This window comes from Papilio machaon, chromosome 19, assembly GCF_912999745.1.
Source record: "Papilio machaon chromosome 19, ilPapMach1.1, whole genome shotgun sequence".
Taxonomy (NCBI): Eukaryota; Metazoa; Arthropoda; class Insecta; order Lepidoptera; family Papilionidae; genus Papilio; species Papilio machaon.
The window spans coordinates 5,703,679-5,727,989 of record NC_060004.1 but is presented as its reverse complement, the minus strand read 5'-3'; the positions used below and the strand labels follow the sequence as shown (position 1 = coordinate 5,727,989).

At 32.1% G+C, this 24,311-nt stretch overlaps 2 protein-coding genes across 2 annotated transcripts in view; one reads left to right on the top strand and one right to left on the bottom strand.

The window, feature by feature from the left end:
• Positions 1 to 6,350, bottom strand: part of LOC106709467 (unconventional myosin-Va) — a 37,115-nt gene extending 30,765 nt beyond the window's left edge. Inside the window, exons 1-3 of the mRNA XM_045682340.1 lie at positions 6,160 to 6,350; positions 4,561 to 4,683; positions 4,230 to 4,348 (exon numbers count right to left, since the gene is read on the bottom strand). Coding sequence (XP_045538296.1) covers positions 4,230 to 4,348; positions 4,561 to 4,683; positions 6,160 to 6,186 — 269 coding nt within the window. The 5' untranslated portion in view covers positions 6,187 to 6,350. The remainder of the gene's footprint in view (positions 1 to 4,229; positions 4,349 to 4,560; positions 4,684 to 6,159) is intronic.
• A 2,658-nt stretch (positions 6,351 to 9,008) lies between these two features.
• Positions 9,009 to 10,936, top strand: LOC106715280 (probable inactive tRNA-specific adenosine deaminase-like protein 3). The gene is made up of 2 exons (XM_014508536.2): positions 9,009 to 9,226; positions 9,755 to 10,936. The coding sequence occupies exon 2, from the start codon at positions 9,807 to 9,809 to the stop codon at positions 10,926 to 10,928; it is 1,122 nt and encodes a 373-aa protein (XP_014364022.2). The 5' UTR covers positions 9,009 to 9,226; positions 9,755 to 9,806; the 3' UTR covers positions 10,929 to 10,936.
• The last annotated feature ends 13,375 nt before the right edge of the window (positions 10,937 to 24,311 follow it).

Sequence of the window (24,311 nt, the reverse complement as noted above, 5' to 3'; positions counted from 1 at the left end):
AGGCCTTATAGTCTTTTTGGGAGCTAACCACCTTCATTGGTTTATTAAATCTTTGGACCAGTATTGCTAGATATCTTCTTAAATGAAAGCAATGAAATAATTCATAAAATGTAGTACCTATAAAATATAAATAAGCACCTATCGTGTGCTTTTAACACTCAATACACTGGACCAACGGCCATGATCTTTGACTTTTAAAAATCTATCGACAAGTATGACTACTGTTACATCTTAAACCAATGCAACGTAGAATTAAATAACAAAGGAATACAAATATTTACTTTCGCATATATACATAGTTTTTTTTCACGGTCACATTTTCTCTTATTTTTGTGAAAGTGTAACCATGGATTTCCATTAAAACATCTCATATTATCTCTGATATTATAATGAGATGTTCTATGGATACGATAGACACAATGGGATTTTTTTTCTCATTGGGCCGATGATCGGTAGGCTGATCGACTCATCGGGAAACATCCGGGTTGTCAACTTGTACGTGTGTTTGGAAAGTGGAAATTTTTTACTACGAGTATAAGATGGCAAATGAGCAAGCCAACTAATATAAAATTAGTTACCACTGCCTATAGATATTTGCAAACGGTTAAAATGTTGCAAATGCGTTGCCTACCCGACAACGTAAAGTAAAAAGTTTCTACATTGTTGCCTTCGTCTTTATTATTGCGTATTGTAATGAAAGGAATTTTAATATCGGCTTTGACATTTCTATAAGACCGCTGCTAATTCAGAGGCACGTTCACAATAACAAGATTATATTAACAACTTAACCAGCGGCCGCGACGCTGACGATGCTTCTTAAGAATACTCAATGATTAGTAAAGAGTTTGTTTGTATGAATTACTTTATATAACGTGATTGTATGAAATTCATAATAAAGAGCGGTGATCACAGCTAGAATTCAAACTAGACTCAAATTTTATGACTTTGTAAGGGTGTTAAACAGAACTTTCAAAGTGAGAAGCATCAGGGGTGTTCCAAAAACATTCTGTTAAGTATTGAGCGTGTCTCTAAATGTTGAATTTAAAACATATTGGTGTATGAGAAAAGTATGGCTTTAAAGAGGTTGTTATCACTTCGAGAAATTATTTAGTAGGCAAATCATACAAAGAGTGAATTAACAGTATAACAGTAAATGTTTATAGGGTGTTTCTCGTTAGACAAACACCCAATTTTAAAAGAAAAAATATTATTGATACAATAATTACGAATTATCCGTAATCATCAAAGCAGGCGAAGAAGTATGGTTGCTGAAACATGTGCCTGGATCGTAGAAAATTGAAATATTTAATTTCTATTTTCTACGATATTATTTGATAACCTTTTACATAAGACAAGGTTACCACATTGGATATGACTCTCGAGATTTAAATATGCAACATAAAATTAATAATATGTACAAGTTTAGGCTGTAATTTACGCATTGCGTGAGTCGGCGGCGGTCTTCTAAAATGTAATTTAATCAAATGTCATGGGTGCTGGAGTTTGCAAAGGAACATTAACACGTGCTTGAATACGGTCGTTAATATTTAGATTAATATAAAGTTGTTCATACTTTATCTATAAGATCTAATAGAAATTGCTGTTTTCGTAAATACATAGTTTAGAACAAAAATTGATATCTCTTTTGAGATGGTTACATTAACTTATTCGAATATTGTTGTATTCTCTCTCGTACACAAACGAGTATGCGTAATTTTTTTTTACTTATAATCACATTTTATACATTAATAATGGTTTACTTTTTATGAGATTATTTTTAATGAAGAAATACTTTTAAATATGGCTTTTAACATAAATGAAAATTATTTAGACATTTATATTCTTTTATTTACATATTTATATACAAAAAAAAATAATTATTACTTCATGACACATAAATTAGAATTTGAAATGAAGGAATTACTTACTTAAATAATAAATACAAAAGTTTTGATGTCTGTTAAAAGGTCGGATCTCGATGAAATTTGACACAGATTTAAAACATAATCTGGAAGAACGAATAAGTCTGTCTTTTGTCTCCGCACGACGGAGTCGCGGGCGCCAGCTAGTTACGTATAAAGTATTTTTAATATAAGATAAAATTGTCTATTATTTCTCATCGAAAACATCAATTTACTAAATGTCTAAAACGTTGCTATAAAACCTTCCTTCGATTGCCTAACATTATTGCGACCGGTTTTTTATGGTTATACATAATGTAAACAAATACATATGTTAGTGTTTTTTTAAGTTATTATAGTTAAAGGATATATCTAATATATAAAATTCTCGTGTCACAGTTTTCGTTCCCGTACTCCTCCGAAACTGCTTGACCGATTCTCATGAAATTTTGTGAGCATATTCTGTAGGTCTGAGAATCGGCCAACATCTATTTTTCATTTTTTTATTTAACTGTGCGCGGACGGAGTCTCGGGTGACAGCTAGTATTATATAGATTTTAACCCAGTTTTATTAATCACATCTCGTTTTTAATTTACAACGAACATCGGATAAACATTCGATAATTTTTGGGTTACTTCGTTCACACACAATCACAAACAGTCAATCAAATCTGGTACTTCATAATTTGGAGTGTATCATTGAAAACAAAGATAATTTTAGTTACGTAGAGATATTTTGTTTCGACCAAATCTTCACTATTCGCTTCAATACGCTTATGCTTAAAAGCAAGTATGAGTCACTGATAATTGACGTCACAAATCTGCTATTTTCATTATTTTTGATTATTTCTAAATATAATTATTAATTCAATTTAGATTTTCTTAATCGACAACTGACATTATTATACGAATTTTTCTAGATAACATAATGTTACGTAACAATTTATTTAACTGTATAACTTGTGTGACTACATATTTTGGCGTACATTTGAATTTTAATCTATTTAATTTCCGTCTTTTTTAACATATGGCGACGATGATGAATTTTAACAAGAGAACACAAAACTATCGTATAGAAATATGTCGTAACAAGATCTTAAAATTGGTCAATGCATGAATTGGCCGGCATTTCATGATTACTAAAAATAATAATGATAACTACTAGTCGATTTTAATAAATAATAAATAATTTTAAAAATAATAAATAATGATAAAGCCGGACATAGGTAGGCTTTTTGATTGCGTGTCCGGTCAAAATAAACGGTTTCCGGCTTTTGTTAGGCTTTTTACATTTCCCAAGCGAGAGTGTACCTATTAATACTGAGACAAAATTCTAAATAATATAGAATGTCCGACCTTTCTACCCAAATGTCCGGCCAAACTGGCTGGTCTGTCCGGCTTGTTGGTTTGATGACCTGGCAACCCAAGTCGTGAAAGAAGCAATATACATTTCTATTTTTTTTTTTACGTAACAAAACATTAATAATTGTTATTCTTTCCTTGTGTCTTATTCTTTACACAATCGATACAAGTAAAAGAAACGTAGAATATAAATAACTGTGAACCTTCATCAGCGGCTGTTCATTGGACTCGCATTAGAAAGGATTAGTAAGGCGATGACAAGTCACCGCGGTAACGTAATTCAAAATGACTTTAATTACTACAAATGACGTCATATGTCCAATATATATTTAATATATTAGGTAAAAATCAAATATTATTTACTATTTCAGATAAAACTTAATTAATAGCCTATGTGTTCTTCCAGATCATGTTCTACATTTATGTTAAATTTCAGCATGATCCAGACAGCCGTTCTAGAGATAAATTTTAACAAACATCCATCCATTCTGGAGATACCTTCTAACAAACATCAATCCATCTTAACATTCACATTTACAATTTTAGTAAGATTTAAACCAGGGATCCCCAAACTATTTTGGACAAGTGACCCTCCTTTTCCAAAATGAACCATTACCACAGACCCCTGTGGCCAAATTACCAACTTTTAAGATCAATTATTATTAGTATTATTATTATTTATTCTGACTTAGGTCAATAGAAGAAGACAGAGTGAGAATTAGACATGCTTTAAGTTCAATCCCTTTGGGAATCCCCATTTAGACAAAGTCAACATTTAACAACCAAAGACTAATTATAACTCCTATGAATGTAATTGAAGTTAAAAATGTGATTTTTCAGAAGATTTTAACAAACTCTTGTTTAAGAAACATATTAAATATTTCACTTTTTTAAGTGAATGAGTAAGAGGACAATTTGAACACATTTGTTTCGGAAATACTTGTAAGAGACTTGCTTACCACTTACCTGACTTTAAGATTGTGCAATACAGCGGGTTCATGTAGGTAGGACAGAGATGTGAGGTCATTTTCTCCAATCAAAAGTGAAGGGTTGCGTAATGGTGGCATCTGATTTTCATCTTTAATCTGCAGAAATAAATATCGGTTAAGTAATGCCACAAGAAAAGTGCCAATTCATTTTCTATTTCTATGTGATAGTAAAGTTTCTACAAGCACTTAACACATTCAGTTCCAGTACGGTTTTTGACATTAACATAGGTTTGCCGGTGGCAGTCAATGTGTTAAAATTGGTAATAAATCTAACTGTTCTTAATAGATTGGTAGTGTTCAATGCTCACCTTAATCTGTCGTATTTCTCCAGTCTGATCAATCTTTACAATGAGCACTCCCGAACGATAGTCTGATGTTACGGTGGCTCCTTCCCATACTTTGACGGGATGCTCCACCCATACTCTGGCATCCTACAAAAAAAAACAGTAAAATTCTTATGTACTTGGTTAACCAAAAGCAGATTAAAATTGACTACCTAAATGTCTCCATTCCCATATACAGCTTTAAATGTTAACATTCACTTTGAGAAACCATGATGTATAAAAAGGTATAGAAAATTATCATAATACAACAATGTCCCTTCGAAAGGTCCATCCATTCTGTAGATTACGCAGAACAAATGTTGCCTTGCCAACAGACACATACAGAGACAAAAAATTGTTTTTCATTATAAACGACGAAAATATATAGTGTGTATGAAATATGACATTCTTTTATGAAATTACATATAGACAATCCAATTTTACTGTTTATATTGACAAACAAAATGACTAATAAATCAATTCTAATATATTCATTAATGTTAGAGCCATTGATAAATGAATGAATGAATTGTGTTTAATTGAATGATTGTAAGGGCTGACCTGTCCTCATTATGCACATTACAATTATATTTTGTCTTTAGCATTAGTCATGAGGATATTTTACCAGAGTGCTAAGAAGTTAAAGTATACAATGTTCAATTATATTTTGTAGATATTGAAAGTATTGTGACATATCTTCTTAGCATTTAATAATGTAGGTAGATATAAATATAAAGGGCAAATTGTCATGAACTTCATATCACATATTTTATTGTTTGATATATTATGTAGTGATATTTTTAGTAACAGACAGACTAACAAGATAAATAAGTTATTTTCTTATTAATTTGTGGGTAGAATATAAATAAATCTACTATTTTCTACCAAACTATATTCAAAAGAATCATGAGAACAAGTCTTGGTTATTTATACAATATTACTAAACACTTAACATTCAAGAAAACTTGTTTGATTTACATAAATACAAAGATGTCTAAATTATTTACAAAACAAGAATCTAACAAGGTGAATAAATATCAACACATTACATTTCATAATTAGGTAATTGAGTCAACAGCATTTTTTAAATTTCAAACCTTATGTAACATGAACATTTTGAAAAATTTAGAATTATTGAAATATTTAGTTGTCCTATACATTCTTTGACTTTAGAATAACAATCTCTAAATATTTAAAAAATACCTTAATATTAAGTAACTTGTTATTTAGAAACATTTTGCATGATAAGAAATTCAAATTAAATATTTAAGAAATAAAAAAAAAAATTTGCATGGTCAAATTTTACATATTTCGTGAATATAGTAATGAATAAACTTAGAATACTAAAATTAGAAATAATAGGACTGGAATAAGACACACTTTACAAAGAAATTGTTATGCACTATCCATCTGATGTAATCAATAATAATTATTTTGGAAAAAAAATACATAAAGACTCAACAAAATGTTATGTAAATAAACAACACAGCATAAATTAACGAGGTTCTAAATTTAAAAATGCCCTTTACTCTAAACACAAAATTAAACAAAATGCAGTCAAAACACAGTATTACAGAAATTTACCTTGGTGTATAATTCTTTTGTCGTCATTTTTATAGATTAACAATACACCAACTTAATATATTAAGAAATTATCACATTTACATTATTTCACCACGGGTTCAGACCTTTGAAAATTCATTTTAGAAATAAGGTAGATACGAAATCACTATAAAAGTTTTTCCAATACGGATTGCGAAACGTCACTGCATTGTTATTGACATATGTCAAGTGGTGTTAGTGAATCAGGGCCATTCGTTCAATAATTCCGTGTCATGTAACTTTATTATTAATGTAGTCATTTGTTTTGACTATAAATCTAAATTGAATTTTTAATTCGTAAATTAAGATTTATTTAAAACATTTTCAAAGGTTAGAAAAAGTTTTCTTTTTTCTAGTTTTGTTTAAAACGATTGCCATATAAAAACAGAAATACATTTTTTAATTTATTTAGATTTAAAAAAAATCTTATTTCATAAAGAAAATAATATAAGACGTATTAGTTATTAAAGATTATTTTATTTAAGCATATCTACAATACAATTCAATAATTATTGATAAAAAGATTTTTTCTACGATTCCAACATTGAAACAATTTTATTTTTCATAATATGTGTATCATAAATGTTAAATATTTTCAAATTTGCCCAAAAACCGTTGTATGCTTATCCATCATAAATTAACTATTTGATGTTTATTTATTTTCTTGCGAAGGAAACCACGCCACACATGCTTCTGTTGCAATTTCACATAATGCCGTAAATGTTTTGCTCCTTATTTCATATTCTGAAACAAAAGAAATTTTTTTTTAAGATATCGAGCATATGATTCATAAAGCCACAGTAAGTTATTGTACACAAGTATTTATTTATTGATAAAAGGTCCGACAAAATAAACATTTTTTTTTATTTCAACTATTCAACTTCGACTGAAATGAACCTAGAACCACAGTCAATGCAAATAAAAATAATCGATTCGAGACTTAACGATCAGACAATATCTTCTTACCAGAAGGTACCCTTTTACCAAACATGATTCCATTCATAGGCGCGTTTTTATAGTTTGCATAACTTATTTCAATCATAGAAAACAAAACCGCCACTACGCAAACCAACCAAAGAGAAAATTTCATAGTATGTCCAGCCATCTGGAATATATAATTACATGTTTAATTTTCAAGTTTCAATAAGACAACTGACAACTACAAACATAAATTAATATGCTATACTTTAACTGTTGTTTTCGGCAACTCGAATTATTTTAACTGACAACACTACAGAAGCTGTAGTTTGACTGATGCTGGGAAGCTTTTTGTACCCCGTTTTATACCACGCTGTTCTCCAACTTCTCATCCCAAGCGTAAACTCAATTAACGGATTATTGAATCCTGACCGCATATTGGCAATCTAAGGAGCCGCACTCTTTGGGGATTAAAACTTAGTTGGAGACCATAGTTGAGCTTATTTGAATTATCCCTTCTTATAGGCACTTACTAGATTAAAACAACTTTTGGTAGTTTAATGCATCCAAATAACTTCATTTGGGATAGTTAATATTTGGATTTTGGTGGAAAATACAATAAAGAATTAATTGTATATGGTTTACGTATTTATTTAGGTTACCAGCATTAAATTGATTTTTTTTTTCGTTGGAGCAGTGAGATAAGACACAAATTTGATATTGGCGGTTGTTTAAAAAGTATTTTCTCCAATTATGGTGTTCTAATTCAATACTAATTACATTAAAATGGCACTCGCGCTGTACTATAAAAGCTAGGGGCTAGACTACGAAGCTATCACATTCATCCTAGAACTTCCAGTGTTACCACCACAAGCTTTACACATTCGAGGTAGATGCTTTTTAAAATCATTCACCTCCCACTATATACTTAAACGTATCCGTACTTATGACAAGAACCCGTCCTTTACAATCTTTATTTTTTTTCCAGAATCCAAGATGCGCGCAGTTGTTGTTTTTTGCTTCATCGCCTTGATCATTTGTCTGATCACCCCAATCGAAGGCAACTACAGGAAGCCACCTTTCAATGGATCCATTTTTGGAAAACGAGGAAATACAGGTAATTAATAAGAATAAAACAAACAACTATGTCATACTCGAGTTGTTAAGTGATCACTAAGCGATTTCCTCTAGAATCTATTGTTTTTAAAAATTTTAGTGTTATTTAACGGTACTGTTTTACATTTCAGAAAATGATGCTACTGAAAGAGCCATGTCAGCCCTCTGCGAAATTGCTTCCGAGACTTGCCAAACGTGGTTCTCCCAAATATCAGAAAACAAGAAATAACATGTGTATGTGTAATAACATGTCTCGTGTACAAGAAAAGCTTCAATGTCCTTCAAGTTTTTGCAATGTGTAATTTTTAAATGAATAAATAAATTGATGTAATCAAAAAGTCTTATTTCTTGACAAAAGTACTTTAACATATTACTGTGAGTTTCCACCATCGAAACACGAGTATCAAATATATTGTCATCCCTCTCAGTCTTGATGCATAAACAGAGACAACAATGGGTTTTAACGACAGTGGAACTTCACGGTTACATACACCTAAATAACTCACAAACCATAAATAGATAAATTATTAATAAGCACAATCATTTAAATCTTTTATTTCATAACTGATTTTATCTAATTGTTTTCATTTTTGCCCGCAAGGGTCATAAATTGACAGCAGCGGTAGAAAGCAACATTTTTAAATACAGTAGATATGTCATCAGCAATACGTAGAACGGAACGTGCGTTTGCCTGTTCTCAATTACGACAGGTTACATAAATTTATTTACTTTATCTGTGGCTTGTCTACCACTGGTTGAAAAATCAAATAAGCAGAAATAAGCCAATATCCAATTAAAGTTAGATTAAGTGGTTTTGAAATCGGAAACACGACATCGTCTAATGGTGGCTACTACTGTTCCTTGGCGTCTTACATGTGTGGCAGATTAAATTCTTTTATCGGTTTCGTATTGATAAATTATATCAAGGTGGTTAAACCACTTGATGTTAATTAATGTGTATTAAAGAAATTATTACGTCGTGCTTTGTATTGTGATTTGAAAAATCTGAAGCGAGGTAAATTTGTCGCAAATTACTTACTTTTATGCTTATTTTATCGTTGAAACGAATTAGGTATGCAATTAAACATTTCTTGAGGCACTTGTTTATGTGGTGGTCGTAAGATAATTTAATATTGTGTGGTTCAGTAGTGTCAGTGGAAATTAAATTGTAGTACAGATTAAGTGTATATAAATTATCAGCAAATAGAGCTATAGTAATAATTAATATATTTTCGGTTATATTAAATTCCATGAACTTGTCCCTCAATTTTGTACCTTGGGGTTATGTGCACAAGCAGAGCTCAAAATGATATGTTATCAGTGTCAAACAAACAAACGAACAGATGTTGATGTTCTCGTAATTAGCTGTGATTTTACATTACAACTTAGAAGGTATTTTTTTTGCTAACAATATTATTTATGTAGTATTAAGTCTCGTTTTTCGTAGTCGGGATTATAAACAGCGGTGTAAGTTGTGTTTTATGTTTAAAAGTGATAAAAATACAGTGGGTGATGAAAAAGTGCTATTGTTCTCTCTTTTCAGTTGTGAAAAACAGGACAGGACATCCGTGGATTCAAGACTTTATGCCACAACCATGTCAATTGGAATAGAACCACCACCTACGAAAAAAATGAAAATGATTTTAGAAGATGGTGATTTTATCATGAAAACAATCGACAAATGTATAGAAGATATTGATAATTCTAAAAATAATTTGGAACCTGTTCTGGGTGATGATTTTGGTGAAACTTTGCAATTAGTTAAAGTGTTTGTTGGCATCACCAAAGATCCTAAAGATTTGTCAAAAATTGTTACGACTCTTAATGAAAAAGTTCCATTGAAACAGCTGCAACATCTGAAGAGAGTAAGAAAAAAACAGGTAATATTATGCCCGGCAAGTTATATTATTGGTGCATCATCAATACAACAATTTATTGAAAGTACTGTAATGGAACTAAAAGACTCATTTCAGTATTTCAAAGAGATGGATGTTCCACTTACAGCGCCTAGGTTACAAAAACAATTCAAGGAATATAATAAAATATGGTCCTGCAACTTTCATCCTAATGCTTACTTAGAGAAACTGACTAGTGGAGATTTCTTTAGTTCAGTAGATCTTAACAATCACAGAACATATATGAAGATGGCCTTTGAAGTATCAAGATGGTACATACAACACAGCAATATAATAAATTCTATTGAAGATGTCTACAAAAATATTAACGGAGCAATAGTTGTTGATCCAACTATACAATCAGTGGTCGCTGTATCTTTTGACAATCGTGAAAATAATCCTATTCAACATTCTGCTATGTTAGCTATAGATAATGTTGCAAAAACTCAAAATGGTGGTGTATGGTTCGAGACGGATTATAAATCCAGTGAGAAACTTAGTGTTAGTGATGAATTGTTAACATATTTAAAATTAAAGTTTCCCAGTGTTAAATTTGGTTCAAGAAAATATATTAGTAAAAGAGACAGTGCAAGTGATGAATGTAAGAATTCAAATGATGGCCCTTATTTATGTACTGGGTATTATATATATTTAATAAGGGAGCCATGTTTTATGTGTTCTATGGCATTAGTGCATGCAAGAGCAAAGAGAATATTTTTTTGTTTGGATAATATTTATTTTGGTGCGTTGAAATCAAAAACTAAACTTCAAACTAAATCATCTTTAAATCATCACTTTGAAGTGTTTACTGGATTTTTATAAGCTGTTACTCAGACTCAGACTAGTTGATTTTAACACTTTTTTGACCGGTCACGAGTTAACTTGTGATGCACTTTTTTCACATTGCTGTTGTTTTCTCTGTTGGCGAGCATACAGTGCAATTGTTAGTCAGTATAACACAAGCTGTTCCTCTCGCTTATAAGACCCGCCAAATCTTTTGTTGTGAAAAATATTTAATAATTAAAAAAACGATAACGGAATAAATTTTCAGTAAAATTGACGGTTAACAATGTGTTAGATTGTCTTTACATAAAGAGTTTTTTTTAATTAGCTGAATGTATTTAAATACAATAAATTAACTTACAAAACTATATACACTGGAAATATTATGGAACTTATTTGTATTTGATATGAGGGTAATGTTTCTTGTGAGAGAGAAGTTATGTTTTAAAGATTCTATCCCTTGTAATACATAACTTCTTATTGGTTTTTAAATTTGCTTTTTCCTTACTTTTGTCACTTGTTCTGATTCAATATTATATAATAATTATGAATAAACTTTTTTTTTTTGTAGTTTATTTGTCAATCTGTCTGAGAATATTCTTAATATTATTTTTTATATTATTCACAATAATATTGTTATATTTAAGTTTGTATTATTAAGTGCTTAAGAGAATAAAATTATTTTAATAATAAAATTTATAAAACTACTACATTTTTCTTTGTCTTTTTCCTGATTTCGTTATAAAACAATCGATTGAATATTCTTAACTCGGAACCCAACCCAGTTTTGTTCATGTTGTGATAACATAGTTGTAAGGGCTCGATTTCCGCAACTCCACGGCTGACGCGTATTTTGCGTGTCAGCAGGATCGTTTGCGCCCATCTCTTATAAAAAAATCTGGATTCACTCCAGCCAACCTAACTCTCCAAAGAATCCCAGCAACCCCTTGATGTTGTCGGTTGTTATAACATATTTATTCATATCAAGGTTATTTACCTAAAAAATAACTTTTTTTTTCTTCAAAAAGCAATGGAATCTTAAGATTTGTGATTTTTTTTTGTTGTTAATAGTATTTAAATTTAGAATACCGAATAAAAAAAATGTCTTCTAGTATATAAAACACGAGTTAAAATAAATGCAAGCCGGTCTACTTTCCTTGTTTCATATAATTACAAAAACAAACTGTATTGTTAACTAGTATATAAATATTGCATGTGTATTACAGTGACAAGTACATAACTCACATTTGTCTTATTTACTTACTGCTATAGTTTAACTAATGATCTAGGTTTATCTATTTCATAAGGTCAGTTGTTTTAGCACTGTTAATTAATCCTATATCTAATGCGACATATAAACATTAGCGTTATATTTATGTTTCACGCTGCCTTTGTACACCTATCTTCATCCCTCTCAATTTCTTTGAAACAACAGAATCAACAATATCTGTTAAGATGTTTCACGTCAGTCGAAACTCACAGTTGCATAACTTCTTAAATAATCATTTCGGAAAGTAGTTATAACACAGTATTTGAATATCTTGGTGGATTCACATAAATTTCTGTATTGACGACAATGGTTATATAACAAAGTATTACATAATGTAATGACATGCTTAGATCATCATCTCCCTGGCCTAATACCACTCACGTGGGGTCGGCATACAAGATTTTATAAACCTAGTTTTGGCTTAATTTTTTACGACTGGCCACCTGCCTGTCCCCAACCCTACTTGCCATGCTTAGATGTATTGTGAATTATATCTTTAACGTGGGTTGTCATTCCCGAAATACGTATCTAGGAGCAGGGGGTTGCACTGAGTTAATTTATATAATATTGATGACATAAATTGACAATTTTTAGTCATAGAATGTCAGATTGGTGATGTGCTGTAACCTCCCAGTGAAGACAAACTATGGTCTAATCGAGCCCGTTCGTGTAAATTTAATTAAAACTAGCCGTTGCCCGCGACTCCGTCCGAATTAACATAAGTAGCCTATTTTCTACATCTATGCCAAATTTCATCAACATCCGTTGAGCCGTTCGGAAGATATCCTTACAAACATCGATCCATCTAAACTTTAGCATTTATAATATTAGTAAGGTTAAATTTTATTATTATTACACAATTTACTCGTGTATATGTCAAACTGCTATGTAAATGTTTGTTCAGTGATACATAATATGCACATGTCACATTGTGTCAATAAAGGGAAAAACGCAAACGGTTCACTCTTCCGCACATCAACGTTATAATAGACCATCATAATATATAAGAAACTAGCTTTTACCCCCGACTCCGTCCGCGCGGAATAAAAAATAATAGAAAACGGGGTAAAAATTATCCTATGTCCGTTTCCTGGTTCTAAGCTACCTGCCCATCAATTTTCAGCTAAATCAGTTCGACCGATCTTGAGTTATAAATAGTGTAACTAACACGACTTTCTTTTATATATATAGATTATAACATGAAATTAAAGTACTTTGATTTTATAGTCTTGTTCATAGATGTACTAATCTGTGTTCTGACTTGAAAAGTTATCGGGCGATTAATTGTGCTACGTGATAAGGTGCCATAAGACACGATGATGTTACTGTATTAGATACTAGCTGTCGCCCGCGACTCAGTCTGCGCGGAATTAAAGACAGCCGTTCTGGAGATACTTTCAAACAAACATCCATCCACCCATTCACATTTATAAAATTAGTAAGATGTACGTAGATATATACTTGTGTCACTCAATACGCCCTAATTTCCATCTGATATCGTCTACTGGACATAGGCCTCCCCCATTGAATGCCACAAAGATCAATCATTGCGCTCCCGCAAACTTCGATCCATCTTAAAGCTTACTAAAGTTGCTCTTTTGGTCGCCGTTCCAGAATCTTTTGCCTTTTGGTCTTGTAATTCTTAATGTTTTTTTTTAATTGAAAAGTCAATGATATAGTCTATGTAACTGTACCAATGAGATGACTACGCCTTGATAAACTTGATTGGATCATGGAGCTACGAAATAGGCCTGGGAATTAGCGACGCAATGGACACGACATCTTGTTATTAGATTAGGTGACGGGACTGGCACACTTCATTATATTTCTAAATTCAATTTATATATAATATGGATGAAAATTAACAGAAATAGCATTATTATATTATTTGCGAAATTATAAACATCTATCGGATATCTTAGGAACCATCGACAACTAGCTGTCGCTCGCAACTCCGTCAACACTTCCGAAATACCTTCAAAGAAACATCCATCCATCTATCTAAACTTCCACATTTATAAATAAAAAATCATCCATCATTTAAGCAGTTTCTACGTCTAGATTTTTTTCAAACTAAATCTACATTAAAGGGTGATGACTACAATAAAATAGTATCTAATTTATTTGAATATCAAGGTGTCTTGTCTTTAAAATAGACATTCGACCGTTATCTAAACGTCACCTTGTTTATAATAACATACTAGCTTTTACCCGCGACTCCGTCCGCGCGGAATAAAAAAAATGCACACAAGATAAAAAAGTTCCTATGTCCGTCTCCTAGTTCTAAGCTACCTCCCCATCAATTTTCAGCTAAATCAGTTCGACTCATCTTGAGTTATAAATAGTGTAACTAACACGACTTTCTTTTATATATATAGATAATGGATAGCAACTAAAAATGTTCATATTGTGATAACAGTTGCAAGGTCATTGTTTTATCAGTCAAATAGTCAACACTAGATATTATCTATTGCTAGGGGAAATGTAACCGTGAAATTCACGCTTGTATCTAAACATGTTTTTGTGTCTTTTCTTAAAGAAAATTAGAAGGAATACAATATATTTTATACATGTTTTTAGACTATGGAATTCTAAGGTAATGGTAGAATTATACATTACGATTGTTTGAGTATATTTGAATACTAGCGGTAGCCCACGACTTCGTCAGAATTAAAAAAGTGCACTATAATTTTCACGTATAAATTTAAAAAGATACCTTCCCGTCAAAGTCCTGTTTAAATCGGTCCAGATGTTTCTGAGATTATCCGGCACAAAGGCGGACTTGTAAAGACAGACAAGCAAAAATTTTAAAAATTCAATTTTCTTTCTAAGTAACTCAAAAACATGTTCGCGAAATATATATTTTTTTTATATCGTTTTAATTGTAAATTGTCACCATTTTTTTTAAATTGTACAGATAAACTTACAATTGCATTTAATTCTTGTTTATTAAAATAAAGTGTCCATTTATGTATAGACTAATATGGATTTTTTGTAAAGAAAATTATTCTCATTCATTTATTACTACATAATATACATTGAATACTTTTATAAATCATTTCATATACTTTACAGATAAGGCATTACTGTTTCAATATCAGCGTGTTGTCTAGACTGCCTTTTTGGCTGAAGGCCGTTTAAATAGTTTCTGGGCTACAGGGCGGTAGTAATTAACTAAACCAGGTAAATCAAATTTAAAATTTTACTTTGAAATTTAGAAAAAAAAGTATAAATAGTTAAATCATTTTTTCTTAGAAAATATCCATTACATGTTGCCATCTGAAAAAAAAAATCTGGTTCAGGATAAGTTCTGATTTTATCCAAAATATGGTCACTCTAGTACATACTAGTACAACATAGAACATTAATAGATGGATAAGTACTCATAATTCTCGAGCGATTAAAGAATAAAAAAGAATTAAACGAGATGTTTGTGAACCTTTATCAATCCTTTATCCAAGATCTTTATCAATATAAATTGCAAAGCTTGTAAAATTTCCATTAAGTACACTTGCTTACAAGATTAAAAATTTAAAACACGTTTTATTCAAGACATCATAAATGTATGACATTTAATAAAAAAAAGACACATTTTTCAATGAAATAAGTCAGTCGTAACTTTCTACGTATTACCTAATAGTTTTAAGTCATAAATATACACAAATATTAAGAAAATACTCTTACTATTTGAAGATGACTTACAATGAATTGTTTTAGTTATCAGTTATGTGTTTAACGCGCGAACTTGTGTTCTGTTATACTAAACTCAGAATCAGAACACAAGTTCGCCCGTAATAAACTAAATTTATTATCATCACGTGTTCTTCCACGCTTTCTTATCACACATTTGTCATTTATTTCTTAATCATATCATTAATTTTAGGTCTACTTTTAATCACATGTCCTTCGATACTAATTTAATAAAAAAGAAATATTTGATTGTGTGTTTGTATTGAATAGGCTGCGAAACTACTGAACCGATTTGAAAAATTGTTTCACTGTTGAGAAGCTACACTATTCCCGGATGTCAGGCTATATTTATTACTAATTTTTTTTCACGCGGACGAAGTCGCTGACAAATGCTAGTCATACATCTCCAATTATTTACATCCTATACATTCATGTCATCTTATTGTAATAAATTAAAAACAAACTTTATGTTATTCCTCTATACGTTTTTAAACCCTTGATTAGATTGTGACGAAATTTTGATATGTTGTTCTGATGATGCTTGACGGTAAATCTTTTTGGTCAAAAAAAACAAATAGTATAAAAATAAATTAATTACGTAACTCACGTACATGTGGTTGACGGCACCGACTAGTTTCGGATTCGTCGGGGGTCCATCTTCAGGGCGAGTGTTTATTTTGAGGACTTCGCGGTCGCGTCACGTCTTGCACCGAAACTAGTCGGTGCCGACACCGGAAAATCATACGTGAGTTAAGCCGTTCTGAATTAATTTATTAATTATGTCTCACGAAAGTTTAAACAATGTAAATAATATTGTGTTGTATTAACAATATTTCTTTTTTCTTTTCAATTAAATCTCTTATACATTGTTTATATTTTTTATCTATCTTGTCATACAACGTAAGACGGGTGTAGTAAGAAGCTAAATCTATATATATAAAAGAAAGTCGTGTTAGTTACACTATTTATAACTCAAGAACAGCTGAATCGATTTGACTGAAAATTGGTGGGCAGGTAGCTTAGAACCAGGAAACGGACATAGGATAATTTTTACCCCGTTTTCTATTTTATTATTCCGCGCGGACGGAGTCGCGGGTAAAAGCTAGTGAAATATAAACTAACATTATCCGAAATCTTTAATACAGTGTTGTGAGCGTTCATTGTGTTGCACCAATTGTGCTCCCCTTCATTGGGACAATTTAGTCACATACTGCTATCCAGACTTCCAACGGAATCCGACGCATCACTACGCACTCCCAAACAAATTTAATTTGATTTTTTTATAGTTTTGATTTTTTAATTTTTCAAAATTCGATTCTTCAAAATGAGTGTTTTTTGGTTCGTTGACGCTTTTTGGTAAGTTAAAATTAATCCTTTTTTAAAAATTAAATTTAAATTTTTGGAATGATTTATTTATGGCTTAAATATGTTATATTTGTGTGTTTTTTTATTTCTTAAAATATTTCCTTGTTCATGTAAGATTTAATTCAATGGAGGAGCTCATTTTGTTGAGTAAAAAATCTTTTTTACCTATATCTTTTTTAATTGAATGGTTAAAGAAAATTAAGGTCTATCATTTTGGACGCTGGTCAATTCCAGATCGAACTGAATCAAACGGCCGTATATTCAGAGTAGGTACTTAAAACTTGTCTTCAGCCTGTCTCAGTCCTCGCAACCCATTAACAACTCTAGCGTCCTTGTTTCAAGATCCTATATCATTTGGCTTCGTTTAAATAGCTTTTATCCGTTTAACTACGAAACTACTGTCTTCCTTTCACGTGCATTTAGATTTTCCCGTAAAATTAGATTAGTTTTAATTTAGTATTCACGCTTTTGTCTATCTGCCAGTTTGTAATTTAAGGATACGAAGGTTTTATTCCACATATTAATGACATAAAATTGACATAACATATTAAAATGTAAAATTCTCTTACTACTCGTAGTACCCTGTTCTTTTCACTGGGCGCTTGAGTTGGCACTTCTGTCAAAATATAGTCTTATTCCTGACGTAACTAATTTCCTGAATCAGTGTCAGGTACTGATGTTATTACAATGCATAAAGATCACATGGCACGTGCTGTTGTAACTAGATACGATGACCACAAGCCAGGTGATATTTATTAATATGCGCTAACAAATCTTTGAAGACTACGGTAGAACTGTATCGTTATAATAGAATGTTATATTGCATTATAGCTCCTATATTTTAATTGGCAAAATTTATAGGTGTTTCGGCAGTGGAAGTCCACGGTTAGACTTTGTTTTTTTAATTCGTACAGCATAGCTGTAGTTAGACAGTCTTTTGGTTGATCTGTTGACACAATCAACCAACAAAAGTATCTATAACATCTCTTTGTCACGATATTACCTTTGTGCATTTATTATACTTCAGTCTTACTAATATTATAAATGCGAATGTTTAGATGGATGTTTGTTTGAAGGTATCTCCAGAACGGCCAAACTGATATCGACGAAATTTGGCATACATGTAGAATATAGTTTGGAAGAACACATAGGTTACTAATTAAGTTTTTTTTTAATTCCGCGCGGCGGAAGTCGGGTGGAAGCTAGTTTTGCACATATTTTTAGTATTTTATAAGCTAAACAATGTAACTAGCCTTATATTAACAGATTGTATACGAAGGATTTGAACGTTGATTAACTATTACTAAAAGTGTTTCTTCATCTAATTTTTTGTTATAAATCGTAACACATTGTGATATTGAATATATTTCGTTACAGACCGAGCTTACGAGATATCATCATTTGTGTCCAGCGCGGTTGAGATTGAACCAGATAGTACTGACTGCGTACGTCACCGTTTACATTAATGGAAAACATTGACATTGCCACGTCTATGTTGCTAATGAAGATTGTTTTCCAAGCCCTCAAGATTCTGGACTGACCATTGAAGGATATTCTTGGTGTTCCTACACCATTAATGGTAAGCACGAATAAGAAAGGTGTGATAAAGTTTTCAGTATGCATGTATGTTTGTAACAAGTAAACTCAAAAACTACTGGATCGATTTAAGAAAATCTTTCACAATTAAAATGTAACATTATCCCTGAGTAACATAGGCTATAATTATTACTATAAAAATAGTACTAATACATAAAATCTAAAAAAAAAATGCCCGCTAGTTCTACAAAATTGACTGTAGAGGTAAAGTCAGTGGTGGCAGGTTTTATATCAATCAATTTATCAAATAGCTCTAATAAGTTGTTTAAAGGTCACTTTAGTAATATATTTCTAGTACTTAATCCTTAGGGTCTTCCTTAAACGATTCTGAGTGTGGCTGTTATTGACAAAAAGTCAAAGAGGACGAACAAGCAAGCCTAACCGATGAGCGTTGTATTTGTACATTTTCGTTATTGTAACTAACTGTTTACAATACGTATCAACGACGCACGACCTTAAGTTCCTTATGTAAATAAAATAAAATAAGTTATGAATAAGTAATTTAATCAGTCTGCTTTGATTTTAAGTATAATACAGACTTCTTACTAATATTATAAATGCGAATGTTTAGATGGATGGATGGATGGATGTTTGTTTGAAGGTATCTCTGGCATGGCATAACGGATCTTGATGAAATTTGGCACATATGTAGAACATAGTCTGAAAGAACACATAGGCTTGTTGAACATAGCTTGAACACACATAACTTATTATGTTTTGTTTTAATCCGCGCGGACGGAATCGTGGGCGACAAGTAATATTATAAATGCGAAAATTTTGATGGATCGATGGTTGTTTGTTATAAATTACTCTTGGTGAAATTTGATTTAGATGTAGAACATAGTCTGGAAGAACAAATAGGCTACTTTTGATCCCGGAAATGGATACGTTTGTTTTGTTTTTACATATTTACGCGATAAATCCGTAACAGCTCAACGCGTCTTATTGAAATTTGACACAGATATAGAACATCGGAGAGCGTCGGTGGCTCAGGGGTTAAGCACTTGACTTGCAATCTGCAGGTCCTGGGTTCGAATCCCGCCATGTACCAATGTGTTTTTCGATTTTCGATTTACATATGTATATTTATCCGACGTTCTTACGGTAAAGGAAAACATCGTGATGCAACCTGCACATATCTGAGAAGAAATTCAATGATATGTGTGAAGTCAACCAACCCGCACTTGGCCAGCGTGGTTGACTATGGCCTAGTCACCCCTAAAATTGGGGTAGGCTCCGAGCCCCTCGGTGGGGACGTATAGTGAGTTGATGATGATAGAACATAGTCTCGAATAACACATGGTATACTTTTTATCCCCGTAATACACTTAACATTGTGCGGACAAAGTCGCAGGTGATAGTTAGTCGACGATAATTAGATTTATTATCTTTTTTTATATTGAATAAGCTAGCGCTTGACCACGATCCCACCTGATGAAGTGATTATGTGCTATAAAGATGGAACGCGTTAGCGTTATCTCGTATTATATTTGAAAATAATTTGAAGTATTTTCAGTTGTTAGTCGAACAGTGAATTTTACTACCGGTATTGTTTCAGTATGTTTTTGTACGAAAGTTTTGGCAGTGGAAACCCGTATTAAACGTAATCTTGTTTTACTATCTGATCCGTTTCATCCTATTTGTGGAACTGTCGATTACGCACAACGTATTAAATGTATTATAGGCAAATAAAACTAGAAAGGTCAAAAATAAGGCTTTGTTGTATAATATCATATATCTTAGATAGCGAAAGTTTGATCACATAAACAAATAAGTAATGAGATTGAATGTGGATGGCTATAAAGGTAGAGGAAGACCAAAGAAAGTATGGATGGATTGTGTGAAAGAGGATATGCGTAAGAAGGGGGTGAATTCAGATATGACGGCTGATAGAGATGTATGGAGAAGTAGTACATACTGTGCCGACCCTCCATAGGTCTAAGGGTAGGTTGATGAATGGATAGCGAAAGTTTGTGTGGATGGACGGATGTCTGTTAGCAGGTAACTCCGATACGGTTGGACGGATCCGAATGAAATTTGCCACAGAGATAAATTACTGTCTGAAATATAACAAATAACGCTCTGAATAAATATACAAAGAGGGAAACGTTACTTACAATTAATATTGTAACAAGAATATGAGAACGCTCATGCATAAATACGCCCCAGTCGTAAGAAACCCCGTCGTTGAAAAATGTGTTTAAAAATTATTTCACGCATCTTACTATATTTATAAAGAGCTTATTAATATGAATGTTTAGATGTATGGATGGATGGATGTTTGTTATCAGGTATCTCCACAATAGCTAAACGGATACCGCTGAAATTTTTCACAGGTGTAGAAGATAGTCTGGAGGAACATATACGCGATTTTTTTTAAATAAAGTTTTAATAATCTATATAAAGTCAGCTATGTTGCGATGTAAAAGTCATAGTGCAAGCGGGAGATCCCATTAAAAATATTTTTTTACGTTTTTCCGGATAAAAACTTTACCCTGGTGTACCCAGAATGTTACCAGGATTTCATCAAAATCTGTACAGTGGTTTATGACTGCATACAAAACGTGCTAATTGTTTATAAACGTTGACTTTTATATTTTTTTAATCATTTATAGTACTGTCACCCGCAACTCCGTCGACCTTCCGGAGATACCTTCTAACAAACATTCTTACTGAATAATTTTCATCTACAATCGTCAATGAGGTGGATGACTGACCCAATAGGATTCCCTATTTGTACTGCTACTTGTACAAAGCGCGAAGAATAGTTTAATATCATGACTAAATTGCAATAGCAAATTGAACTGTATAAATCAAAACAACAATGGCGCTCAGGTTGACAATAGCTGCGCAGTCCCAGGAAATGAGATAAACATAATTGACCATCGCAAGTTTACAAATGATCCCTAATGGGGGCTTTATTGAAGCACTAGACTACAAAACTACTATCAATTTATCTAGTAAAGGTAACTTTATATACATTCGAGGATGTTTATTTTTTAAACCATTTCGGTGAAATTACTCCAAGATCGTCAAATTGTCGTCAACTTTTTTCTCTGGAGGGCTCGTTATCATATCAAGAGATATGATTTTGAGTAGATGTTTCGGCAGTAGAAACAATTCAAACGTGTTATTGATAACTACAATACTGTGACCACTTCCTTAATTGCGTCCGCGAATTCAGGCAATATTAAACGCTTTTATAGTCGATTTTTTACTACGACAATGTTTCGTTTCCGTTTCAATTGGCCATATTTAATAATGCTCTGAGTCGTATGTGTTCTTGAAATTCGCAATAAAGTCGTTTCGTGTTCCGCGCTTTAATTGCCGCCAATATGTACCAATTAAAATCCTCAACGTTTGACGCGCATCGTGAGGCCCCTTGTATTCACGTAGTTACGTTTCGGTTTAAATTCGGAAACTTTTCTTGAAATATTTAGGTGAAAAGTCTGGAAGATGGAAAAATGTTGAACTTATTCATAAAAAAAATTCATTCAAACTCTTAGGTTAACACAAAACATGTCTGTCTGTAGAATTTTCTCATTTAATTAATAAATAATATGTATACATAAAGAGTACATAATGTACAAGATACAAACTACCTTTTTGTGTAGTTAACATTTTGCAAAAATAAAAAAGGCCTTAGTCGATTTTTTTGTAATTTTTTTTCAACACGTGTTGCAGAAATTGTGTACGGAACCTTGCGAAATGGCGGTGGTACCTCACGGGTGCGTCTTGACCCGGCGATCGTGCGACCCTGCCGTCCAAGTGCTCCCAATTCCCGACGTCCACACATCGCTCCTCTCTCGCCATTGGCCAGGGAATTAATGACAATATTGCGTTCTTATTCATTTGACCGTCTTCGTACCATCAATTTAGCAATAGAGGTTCGAGCCACCGTCCACGACCGTGCGTTCTCGCCGACTATTCAGTGCATAGTTTTCAAAAATACGCCATTATCGGAAGTCCACGATCTGAATAAGCGTTCGCAAATTGGCCTTACGTTTATTAAGACATCCTGCCGTATATAATTTCAAAATGGTGGATTGACGCGATGTTCGTTAAAGACGGCGACGGGCGAGTCACGGCCGTGCTTATTTGTTAGTTCGCCAATATGGCTTGAATATCTCCGTGCAAGACCCCACTGGACGATTTTCAAAGTGATTTAGTGCGTTGCAAAGGACTCAAATATAAGGTGAGAAAATTTGTGCGGATTTTGGTATTACGGAAGCTATTTTCTACGGGTTGGTACACTGGTATCTACGAGTGAAAACTAAAAGGAAATTTAATTGGGAATTTTTTAATTACTTTTGGATTTTTTATTTTCGCAACATAGTTCAGTTTAAATTTCAGTTAGAGATGTTCTTTCATTATTGTAAGTTTTTATAACTAAGTAAAAGTTTTTAATAAACCATAAAAACTTTTATATAGAGCATTGAACTAAAATATTTTTGACGGTTTTCTTTTTAAACATGACTATTTTAGGCACGATTTTTGAAATGAAAAAATTTCATGTATTTAGTCGGCCCGAATAGCAATCTCCGTACATCGAAGAGTCAAGTTTGTTTTTACTTACAAACTGTTCGTAAAATTAAAGATACAATATTTCTATAGTTTTAAAGCTTAGTCTGTAATATGAAATCAATACCAAGGACTTTTATAAATAAGTGTGTTTTATACGACTAATTAAATTATTCTTTACTAGCATTTTCCTACGCAACCTGTGAAGAATATTCAGGTTACTACTGGTTTGATTTATAAGATTAAAAGGTATAACTGTTTGTTCGCTTTTTGTGACTTTGGCCGCGCGGAATAAAAAAAAAACAAATAAATATAGCCTATGTCACCAGGGGATAGTGTAGCCTATTCAATGCAAACAAACGACAGCTAGTATGTAACTAAATATTGAATTACGGCTAAATATAATATTGCAGGTTATTCCGCTGTGTCAGGTGAAATTATAAATCACCAGTACTTCTTAGTTGACGGCATAAATTCAAAAACTGATTGAATATAACAACGACCGACTTAATTTTTTTATTATTTAATACATGTCATGTAAGCTAAATAGTCAGCATTATGAAGTGCCTTAAATTGAGTGCACTGTGCAAAACTTGTAATACTTTAAAATAGTATATCTGATATATATTTGTTAATACATTGAAAGGAGTAATCTCAGCTAATAACGTAATTAAATAACGAAATCTTAATTTACAAATGTTAAAAGAAAATTATTTGTGTTTTCTTCAGTGATGTCTGTTTAAAACACATTAGTCGTGTCCGTCCATTTATTACGGCAAAGGTATAATATTTGGTACAATTTGTTAAAACTAAATAGCAATCACCGCACTTCTCTAGCGTATATCTCCATTTTTTTTTGTTTTTGGTATGAGTGTTTAGATTCATATGTTTCATAGATATGCTTACGTATTTTGTTTTGTTTGCAGGAGCCGTAGCATCAGCGCACAGCCGCGGCATCTAGACGTGTATTCGAGTGCAAC

Bases quoted from the DNA above. Each gene is read 5' to 3' on its own strand.
- LOC106715280 (XM_014508536.2), top strand. From the start codon at position 9,807: ATGTCAATTGGAATAGAACCACCACCTACGAAAAAAATGAAAATGATT.